The sequence below is a fragment of the Harpegnathos saltator genome, unplaced genomic scaffold (genome assembly GCF_003227715.2).
Source record: "Harpegnathos saltator strain DR-91 unplaced genomic scaffold, Hsal_v8.6 scaffold176, whole genome shotgun sequence".
NCBI classification, from domain to species: domain Eukaryota; kingdom Metazoa; phylum Arthropoda; class Insecta; order Hymenoptera; family Formicidae; genus Harpegnathos; species Harpegnathos saltator.
This window is the reverse complement of record NW_020229957.1, coordinates 1,781,764-1,793,131: the sequence shown is the minus strand read 5'-3', so window position 1 is coordinate 1,793,131 and position 11,368 is coordinate 1,781,764. Positions and strand designations below refer to the sequence as shown.

Below are 11,368 nucleotides of genomic sequence, written 5' to 3'. Positions count from 1 at the left end.
TTTCGAATATTCATGGAATAATCGCAATTTACGGTTGCGATATACTGAGAATCTGCTTAGAATCTACCTGTGCTGTATGGGTGCTTACTTCTGCTGAACACAATAATATAATTCCTCACCTATGGAAATAATAGCATTATACATATATATTCATTCAACGTCGATGATAAATTTATTAACATTAAAGAAATTATGGTTTATAACTTTTTTAACTTACACTCAAATTTAAAAATATTTTTCACTTAAAATATTATTAGACAATTAATACTCTCCTTTAATATGCTGTTTTACAAATTTTATGAAGCCTTTTGCCACTTTTCTTCACAATTTGTTCACTCATTCTTCACTCTTCTTCATTCTTCACTCTTTGTTTTCTTCATTTCTTCAATCATAACTCAAAGTCTCCAAGACATTTGTGTCTACGCCACAATCACTACTTATTTGACACTCGTGTATGCCATCCTTCTGCTCTCGTAATAAGTGACAGCGCTGACGTATGAAGCAGTGGTTGTCTTTCTCCTCAAGTTGGAGCGCGTTCCGAAGTCAACAAAAAATCGGTGCACATACCTTTTAGTTCACGAGTGCACGATCGCGAGCATAAAGATTTGTGACCGTTTTTTTTGCAACTTTCGGAAAGCATCCCGACTCGAGAAGAATGAGAGTCACTGCTCCGCCGTGACTCTCATTCTCGTGGAGCACGCCTGCGCAGTGACTCATGACGAAAGGCGAGAAATGAAATATACGCGGTGGGACATATTATAATAATACAGACTCAGATGAAATGAATACTCCAGTATTAAATGGAAATGAGGGAACACAGAACAGACAAGAATCATCCGATGTAAGTCTTATACTTCGAAGGACATCCGAAAAAGGTAAAATACGAACTTAATTAGAGAGAATTAAGCTGCATTACGATAGTTACGATTCTGTTATACATTTATATATAATTAATTGTTCCAGCAACAGCCACCTTCTATAGCAGAAGCAATGATATTAGATACAGAAGCAGCTGCTATAGCGAATTTTGAATTTTTGGGACATACAAACATGGACATGGAAGAGGAAGAAGGAGATGGAGAGGATGAAATTTATGATGCAAATACAGATACCAAACCAAATAAAGTAACGCTTACCATCATCTTGCGTTTTAATGATATTGTTCACGCTATTTGTTAACATAATTTCTTATTTTTCAGGCATCTATCCCCCTTCTAGCGGAAGATGTTGATACAGATACAGAGGCAGAAGTATTAAATGAATTAAATCTCCTCACAGAAATTGAAGAATCGCCACCTGGTTCTATCCACCTGGAAATGAATTCTTCAAAGGGGTTAGTAAATCTCTTTTTATTCGTGTATTTTAAGATAAAATATAAACCTATTACAATAATAGATATTTTGTAATATTGTCACATATAATCACATAATCTAATGATGCCTGTAAGTTTATTATATAGAAGATTACAACAAGATCCAAGACGCCCAAATAATAAAGAAGGCGGTCACTCTACGCTGGAATTAGGAGAATTAGAACAATTATGTGTTAACAATGATACAGAAATATCGTACGATGTAAGTTCCAAGAATTTTCCCCTGTATTTCAGTCGAGTCGTTTTTTCAGCTATGTAAGTTACAGTTTGAATAAATACAGTTTGATCTCTTCGAACGTTTCGATAATCTATATAATATATATATATATATATATATATATATATATACAGGGTGTCCCATTTTAAGTGTCCACCCCAAATATATCTCTTTTTTTTTTATTTTAGAGAAAAATGGTTCAGACACGTTTTGTATGGTTTCGAGGGGGCCATAAGAGGGTACCATTGATTTGACCTTGGAGAGTCATTTGAAGGTCACGTAAAGGTTACTTCAATTTTTTTAGATGGTACTCCCTATCTTTTATTACATATTCTTGTAGCTCACCTCGAGAGCTTCCCAAAACATTAGAATCAAATGTATTTTGGTGAAGTACTTTTTGAGTTATAAAGCTCCAAATTTACAAAATTTTGATAAAAATACAACTTATTTCGTAAAACATTCACTTTTCGATAGTCTTATCTTACATGATCCAACCAGTCAAGGCGAGACCGAGCATGATACAACCAGTCCAGGCAAAATCCGAGCATAATCTAGCCAGTCAAGGCAAGATCCGAGCATGATCCAGCCAGTCAAGACAAGATCCGAGCATGATCCAACCAGTCAAGGGAAGATCTTCTGTGTACAATTACTTAAAGTATTCAAAAACTTGGCCATTTATTTGTATGCATAGCTCTAGTCTATGGTGAAAGTCGTCCCTAACTTTTTCAAGAACACTTACATTAATATTTCTGCAAGCCTGTCTGATCCGGTTTTTCATATTTTCAACGGTTGTAGGCTTTTGCGAATAAACTATATCTCTAATGTAGCCCCAGAAATAAAAATCTAGGGGTGTCAAGTCGGATGATCTTGGGGGCCATTCTTGAACTCGGCTGCCCATACCAATCCACCTATTCGGGAATCTATTGTTTAAATATTGTGTAACAGCTCGAGATCTATGAGCCGGTGCTCCATCTTGTTGAAACACATTCGTCTGAGTAAATCATTGTCGACATGTCTCAGGAGGTTGGGCAGGTCATCTTGAAGAAATCTTAGATAGATTGCCGCATTGAGATTTTCTTAAAAAAAATATGGACCATAACATCTCCCAGGATGCCTGCCCAAACGTAAATGGACCACTGCCGTTGGAACTCTTGGCTTCTCTGCCAATGTTGATTAGCATCTGAATAATAATGGCAGTTATGTCTATTAATGCCTCCTCTATTACAAAACGTGGTTTCATCAGAAAAAAGCGTATCAGCAATGAACCGGGGATTTTGTTGGATTTGATCTCGAGCCCAGTTACAGAAACGTACACGGTGTTGGTAGTCCCTCTCTTCCAATTGCTGAGTTAAGCCAGCGGCACACGGTGCTTGTTTTCGTGCTGAATTGCTTGCTGGATGAAAATACTGCGTTCTGATTGGTATATTTCCATCCATCTTCGGAAATGTACCAATCAGAACGCAGTATTTTCATCCAGCAAGCAATCCAGCACGAAAACAAGCACCGTGTGCCGCTGGCTTTAGATGAATGTGATATGGATGAAACTTGTTGAGTTTGAGCACACGATTGGCTGTTGATTTTGATATACCGTATTGCCTCTCAATTTGTCTCGTAGAGATTTGAGGATTCAAAGCAATGGCACCTATAACAGTCAATGATGTGACTTCATCAGGGTCCGATTTTCGCCGGTTTCTTCTAAGAAAACCCTGTTCAGCTCTGTCACAGAGTCTTTTTATTACTTTCTTATCAGGATGGCGTCTGTCTGGAAATCTTTCAGCATAAAGCCTTTCTGCTGCCGAATAATTATTCCTGGCCTCACCCAAAATGCGAATCATGTCCACAATTTCATTTGGTGGATAAGCAGCCATGATTATAAAGAAAAAAAGCGCCAAAAAACCAAAAATTCCTGTCTTATCAAAAAAAAAGTCAATGGATAATAATATGCGTCTGTCTGAGACTTTGCCAAAATACCGACAGTTGCCCAAGTAAGAAATTTGAAACAAGCCTCTTGATATTTGTTTCATTAAAAGAATTGACAATTGCACTTTCACAACTGTTACAGTTCATTGATTATCAGGCAATACAGGATCTCATCTTAACTGGCTGGATCATGCTCGGATCTTGCCTTGATTGGCTGGATCATGCTCGGATCTTGTCTTGACTGGTTGTATCATGCTCGGATCTCGCCTTGACTGGTTGGATTATGTAAGATAAGACTATCGGAAAGTGAATGTTTTACGAAATATTTTGTATTTTTATCAAAATTTTGTAAATTTGGAGCTTTATAACTCGAAAAGTACTTCACCAAAAACGTTTGATTATAGTGTTTTGGGAAGCTCTCGAGGTAAGCTACAAGAATATGTAATAAAAGGTAGGGAGTGCTATCTAAAAAAATTGAGGTAACTTTCACGTGACCTTCAAATGACTCTTCAAGGTCAAATCAATGGTACCATCTTATGGCCCCCTCGAAACCATACAAAACGTGTCTGAACCATTTTTCTCTAAAATAAAAAATAAGAGATATATTTGGGGTGGACACTTAAAATGGGACACCCTATATAGTGTTGTGTGTGAGCCACAAGGTTTGTGGCGACGTCTGTTGTCCGTGAGCCTTAGCCATCTGATTTTGACAACTGAACGAAGATTGTCTGGACGACGGAAAATCAATAAGAAGAAAACAACAGCTTAGAGAGTTTCTGGCAAGCTGTCACCGTTGATAGACGCGAGTCTTATAAAACAGAGAGTTATTCCTGTAAAAAAGCTTGAAAGAACGGTGCTGTAAATAGTAAAGCTTATTAGTTGTTACGCGGGTGTTTTCATTTACCCGAGTGCAAGCGCGAGTGCGAGAGTGAGCGCAACAATATATATATTAAGTAATAACTCATATAGCACAAATCTTGAAAGGATGTTTTAAGAACGTTCTAAGGATATTCATACATCCTAAGAACGTTCTAAAAACATTCTCTGAAGATTTGGTGCTATCTGGGAAGTAATTTTGTATCTTTTGATAAAATTAAACAATACTTGTATGTTGTTATAATTTCATGAAGCAATGTATACGAGAGATGGTAGATGATATTGGGTTGTTCAAAGTCATTGCAGGTTTTTCAGTGATTTTCAAGACTTAATTTTATATAAAGAATTAACATGAATCAATGATGGTAATGAACGCAAGCACTTTGTGAGGAATCCAATAGTTCAATATATCCCATACATTTTTTCATGAAATTATAATGACATAAACATACAATTATTACATTGTATCTGAAAACAAAGAAATTACTTATTATTCCACTCAATATATTGCGTGAGTGCAAAAGTTCGTGCGGAGTTTCAATAGATGGAGTTATAAGCGTCGTAAAGTGTTGTCATTAATACTTCCATCTACATATTATATAACGTTGGAAAGATGACGTCTTCAGCTGTTATTAAAAAAAATCATTTGTTTTCATACAAACTGCTTCGAGAAATATCACTTTAAAAATGAGTATCGATAAGGTGCATTTACGGCATGTTATGCTTTACGAGTTTCGGAAGGGAATAAACGTTGCCGCAGCCGTAAAAAACATTCAGGATGTTTATCAGGATGAAGCACCAGCTAAACGAACTGTGGAAAAATGGTTTGCTAAATTTCGGCGCGGAGAATTTAACCTTGAAGACGAGCCACGCTCTGGTCGACCTTCTGACATTGATGACGATGTTTTGCGTACTTTAGTGCTCAATAATCCGCGAATTTCAACAGAAGTTGCTACAGCACTAAACGTTGACCGATCAACCGCTTTTCGGCGTTTAAAAAAGATGGGATTCGATTTGAAGCTCGATATATGGGTGCCCCATTTGCTGACCGAGAAGAACAAAATCAAGCGAATTTCTGCAGCCGTTTCTTTACTCGGGCGGCTCAATAACGAGTCGTTTTTGGATCGACTAGTGACGGGCGATGAGAAATAGGTCCTCTACAACAATGTTCAGCGCAAACGGACATGGAAACAATCAGGTGAGCATGGTGACGCAATGCCAAAGGCCAGTTTGCACCCGATGAAGGTGATGCTCTCTGTTTGGTGGGATTGCAAGGGCATAATCTATTTCGAGCTTCTCCCCGCTGGCGAAACGATTGATTCGGACAAGTACTGTCGCCAATTAACCAATCTGAATCGAGAAATAAAAGAGAAACGTCCGATTTTGTCAAATCGCAAGGGAATCGTCTTTCATCACGACAACGCCAAACCACACGTTTCGAAAAAGACGCTGCGCAAACTGAAGAGCCTGAAATGGGATGTCTTAACGCATCCACCGTATTCTCCTGATATCGCACCATCTGACTATCACTTGTTCCGGTCATTGCAAAATTATTTAAATGGAAAAAATTTTGACTCTTTGGAGGCCTTAAAAAACGGCGTCTCTTCGTTCTTCGAATCTAAACCGCGCAGTTTTTATGATCGAGGCATCCGTATGCTGCCAGAACGTTGGGAAAAGATTATAGAAAACGATGGAGAAATATCATTGATTGAATAAAGATTTTTGTTTGCCTAATCACTGTGTGACTTTTACTTACAAACTCCGCACGAACTTTTGCACTCACCCAATATATATATTTTTTGTAGTGTGTGTATGTGGTGTATAATAGGGTTCGCACATTTTATTGAAATAAGCAGTATACAATTTTCGTTTTATAAACGTATTGGTAATTATTTAGAAGACGGGCCTCACCTTGGATTTCGCTCAAACTCATCTACCTTGTGTATTTTGACGTGTAGAAGCCAAATCTGCAAGTAGAAATGGTCGTTCGGCTCTAGTTTGCGAGAAATAAATAGTTAAAAAGTGACACATGCGAGATTAGGAAATCTGTCATGTCGGTAATACAGAGACTTATGGATATAACTTTCAATGCGCAACGAGAACGGGGAGGGTGCGGGAGGGAGATATGTAACAAATGAAAGTCTGAAAGAAAAGAGAAATGAAATCTCAAACATGTATATACATGCAGTACCAACATATGTACACACACGCACACACACACGGGGAGTGCAAAGGGGGGCCTTCGGTCCCCCTCCCGCACTCTTCCCGTCCTCGTTGCACGTGGAAAGTTGCTATAACTTTCAATATGCAACGAGGACGGGGAGGGTGCGGGAGGGGGCCGAAGACCCCCCTTGCACCCCCCGTGTGTGTGTGTGTGTGTGTGTGTATATACACATATGTTTGGTACTGTATGTATACATATGTTTGAGACATTTTCATATATTAAACATATGAATTTTTAGCTCATGTATCAGTGGTTATTTTTGTTGTGTAATAACCACTAATACATGAGCTAAAAATTCATATGTTTAATATATGAAAATGTCTTTGGGGAGAGGGCTGCGCCCCTCCCCAACATGTACTATTTTACATTTTTCGACTAAAAAGAACAGACCATAAGTCTCTGTATTACCGACATGACAGATTTCCTAACCTCGCATGTGTCACTTTTTAACTATTTATTTCTCGCAAACTAGAGCCGAGCGACCATTTTTACTTGCAGATTCGGCTTCTACACGTCAAGATACACAAGATAGACATGAGGTGAATTTGGGCGAAATCCAAGATGAGGCCCGTCTTCTAAATAATTACCATATATGCATATATGCAAGGTGGGTGGTTATAAATTTACAATCTGAAGTGTACAGGTAGATTACATTAAGACAAACATAAAAGTCCCATACCGTTTACCGAGATTCGCAATAATTATCGAGTTATTAATGACAGAAATCTTGAAGAGTGGGAGCGCGCCGGCATAGATGATTGAAGAAACGTTGCAGCTGCTCAGGCTACTGCGCGGCCCACTCGGCCCAGCAACTGTGGGCGGCGTGCGGCGAGACGTAATTCCGACGAGATAAAACAACGAATAGCGGCGCGTTGTCCTTCCCCTCGTCTTCCCGTTATGTCGGCGCGCTTCTACTCCTCAGATTTCTGTCATTAATAACTCGATAATTATTGCGAATCTTGCAACACGGTATGGGACTTTTATGTTTATCTTAACTCAATCTACCTTCACACTTCGGGTGGGCAGCTTATAACCGGCCACCCTATAAATGCGCGTTTTCGTCACGCGTTCTCCTCGCGGAGATGATTATCGGTGCTATCCTTTCCACACCACCTAGCGGTAGATAGCATGGCGCGTTTTTTTTATAGTGGTATCCCCAGGAGGCCTAATCCACTGTACATTAATGCATCAATGTAAAAACTGCTCGAAGTGCCGTCCTTTTTCTCGCATACAAAATTTGGCTCTTCGTTTAATATCGCGCGTTGCTCGGTGCGTCATTTCCAGCATGATAGTATTGAAGGCCGCGACAATTGCCTCACGTATTTCTTGTTCTGTACCATCACGCCGCTGTTCGATTAAATTCTTAACGTGATCCCATAAGAAATAATCGAGCACATTAAGGTCAGGAGATCGCGGCGGCCAGGTGATCGGACCACCTCGACCTATCCACCTTTCCGGGAAACGCGTATCTAATGTATCTCGCACTTGCCGGCTAAAGTGCGCAGGAACTCCATTATGTTGAAAGATCAACTCCGCTCGTGCCTGTAGAGGGACGTCCTCGAGTAGCCTTGGGAGTTGATTTTTGATAAAATCCGCGTAAATTTCGCCATTAAGCCGAGGTGGCAAAAAGTATGGACCGACCTGAAAATTATGAAATATTAGAAAATCATTGCGAGAAAGAAGTTTCTTCAATCGAATGATACTCACTACTCGGCCCGCAATTACTCCGGTCCAAACATTAATACTCCAGCGGTACTGGAACGCGCCTTCTCGAACGGCGTGTGGATTTTCCTCCTGCCACAATAGGAAATTCCGCGAATTAAACACGCCGTTCGGTGTAAAGGTCGACTCGTCCGTCCACAGGATGCGGTCGGGGAATGAAATATCCCGCCGACACTGCATGAGTAAACCTATGCATTTCAACGGTGATTAATAAAATCAATAAACTGGCAGCAAAAGAAATAACTTGTAAAGCCAATACCTTCACAGAAAAAGACGCGCTTCTGCTCATCTGCTGGGAGAAGTTGCTGCACGCGTTGGAAATGATACGGGCGCAGATTGTTCTCCCATAATATGCGCTGCACCAAATTGCGCGAGACATCCAATGCAGTCGCTACCTTTCGCGTGCTGTTGCCGGGGTCTCTCTCAAATTCGTGCAAAATGCACTCTTCAGTATTTACATTCTGCACTCTTTCACCTTCTTCTCGTGTATGTCGCAAGACCGATCCTGTCGCCCTTAATTTCGCAATACACGAGACAATTGTGTGTCGAGAGGGTTTGTCGCGCGCGGGAAATCTTTCTGCGTATAAACGTTCCGCGGCAAGTGCGTTTTCACCCGCCAAACCGTACGTTATAATCATATCGGCGTATTCACTCGCGGTGAACACGTTTCTTCCAATAGTTATTTCTTCAGGCTGTATCGTCCACTGAGGCCGTGTCCGCAGCCGCATTCCACGAGTTTGCCTAAAACAATTGACGATCGACGAAGACATTCTCATATCACATCTCAACGGCGAATCTCTACGCCGTCTTCGTCGATCGTCAATTGTTTTAGGCAAACTCGTGGAATGCGGCTGCGGACACGGCCTCAGTGGACGATACAGCCTGAAGAAATAACTATTGGAAGAAACGTGTTCACCGCGAGTGAATACGCCGATATGATTATAACGTACGGTTTGGCGGGTGAAAACGCACTTGCCGCGGAACGTTTATACGCAGAAAGATTTCCCGCGCGCGACAAACCCTCTCGACACACAATTGTCTCGTGTATTGCGAGATTAAGGGCGACAGGATCGGTCTTGCGACATACACGAGAAGAAGGTGAAAGAGTGCAGAATGTAAATACTGAAGAGTGCATTTTGCACGAATTTGAGAGAGACCCCGGCAACAGCACGCGAAAGGTAGCGACTGCATTGGATGTCTCGCGCAATTTGGTGCAGCGCATATTATGGGAGAACAATCTGCGCCCGTATCATTTCCAACGCGTGCAGCAACTTCTCCCAGCAGATGAGCAGAAGCGCGTCTTTTTCTGTGAAGGTATTGGCTTTACAAGTTATTTCTTTTGCTGCCAGTTTATTGATTTTATTAATCACCGTTGAAATGCATAGGTTTACTCATGCAGTGTCGGCGGGATATTTCATTCCCCGACCGCATCCTGTGGACGGACGAGTCGACCTTTACACCGAACGGCGTGTTTAATTCGCGGAATTTCCTATTGTGGCAGGAGGAAAATCCACACGCCGTTCGAGAAGGCGCGTTCCAGTACCGCTGGAGTATTAATGTTTGGACCGGAATAATTGCGGGCCGAGTAGTGAGTATCATTCGATTGAAGAAACTTCTTTCTCGCAATGATTTTCTAATATTTCATAATTTTCAGGTCGGTCCATACTTTTTGCCACCTCGGCTTAATGGCGAAATTTACGCGGATTTTATCAAAAATCAAGGCTACTCCCAAGGCTACTCGAGGACGTCCCTCTACAGACACGAGCGGAGTTGATCTTTCAACATAATGGAGTTCCTGCGCACTTTAGCCGGCAAGTGCGAGATACATTAGATACGCGTTTCCCGGAAAGGTGGATGGGTCGAGGTGATCCGATCACCTGGCCGCCGCGATCTCCTGACCTTAATATGCTCGATTATTTCTTATGGGGTCACGTTAAGAATTTAATCGAACAGCGGCGTGATGGTACAGAACAAGAAGTACGTGAGGCAATTGTCGCGGCCTTCAATACTATCACGCCGGAAATGACGCACCGAGCAACGCGCGATATTAAACGAAGAGCCAAATTTTGTATGCGAGAAAAAGGACGGCACTTCGAGCAATTTTTACATTGATGCATTAATGTACAGTGGATTAGGCCTCCTGGGGATACCACTATAAAAAAAACGCGCCATGCTATCTACCGCTAGGTGGTGTGGAAAGGATAGCACCGATAATCATCTCCGCGAGGAGAACGCGTGACGAAAACGCGCATTTATAGGGTGGCCGGTTATAAGCTGCCCACCCGAAGTGTGAAGGTAGATTGAGTTAAGATAAACATAAAAGTTCCATACCGTGTTGCAAGATTCGCAATAATTATCGAGTTATTAATGATAGAAATCTGAGGAATAGAAGCGCGCCGACATAGCGGGAAGACGAGGGGAAGGACAACGTGCCGCTATTCGTTGTTTTATCTCGTCGGAATTACGTCTCGCCGCACGCCGCCCACAGTTGCTGGGCCGAGTGGGCCGCGCAGTAGCCTGAGCAGCTGCAACGTTTCTCCAATCATCTATGTCGGCGCGCTCCCACTCTTCAAGATTTCTGTCATTAATAACTCGATAATTATTGCGAATCTCGGTAAACGGTATGGGACTTTTATGTTTGTCTTAATGTAATCTACCTGTACACTTCAGATTGTAAACTTATAACCACCCACCCTGTATATATATGTAGTTTAATGAAATTATTTATAGAGTTCAATGAAAAATAATTACAATGAATTTTATGCATCAAATTTTTCCCGTCCCACTTGCAGACTGCGGACTGTCAGGTACTTTTTTGCCATATACCTGGTGTGGTTAAAAAAATTTGATGCACTAACAACCTGCACCATGTATGTGCATCACTGCACATAAGCAATCATACACTCACTCTTAACATCGATCTACAATAAGATACGTCTAAAAGCATATAAAAGAGAGACGTCTTGCTTTTAATATGTCTTTTAATATAAGTCAAATGTGTTTAAAACATTTGTGCTATCTGAAACCTTAGGAAAAA

The 11,368-nt window shown here is 41.0% G+C and overlaps 1 protein-coding gene across 1 annotated transcript; it reads left to right on the top strand.

The window, feature by feature from the left end:
* The first annotated feature begins 750 nt into the window (after positions 1 to 750).
* LOC112588227 (uncharacterized) lies at positions 751 to 1,462 on the top strand. The gene is made up of 3 exons (XM_025297429.1): positions 751 to 875; positions 964 to 1,125; positions 1,200 to 1,462. The coding sequence occupies exons 2-3, from the start codon at positions 991 to 993 to the stop codon at positions 1,404 to 1,406; spliced, it is 342 nt and encodes a 113-aa protein (XP_025153214.1). The 5' UTR covers positions 751 to 875; positions 964 to 990; the 3' UTR covers positions 1,407 to 1,462.
* Positions 1,463 to 11,368: the final 9,906 nt, after the last annotated feature.

Excerpts from the sequence above, each read along its gene's own strand:
- LOC112588227 (XM_025297429.1), top strand. The coding sequence starts at position 991 with ATGATATTAGATACAGAAGCAGCTGCTATAGCGAATTTTGAATTTTTG. Across the intron at positions 1,126-1,199 it reads CAGATACCAAACCAAATAAA|GCATCTATCCCCCTTCTAGC; the intron begins GTAACGCTTACC and ends CTTATTTTTCAG.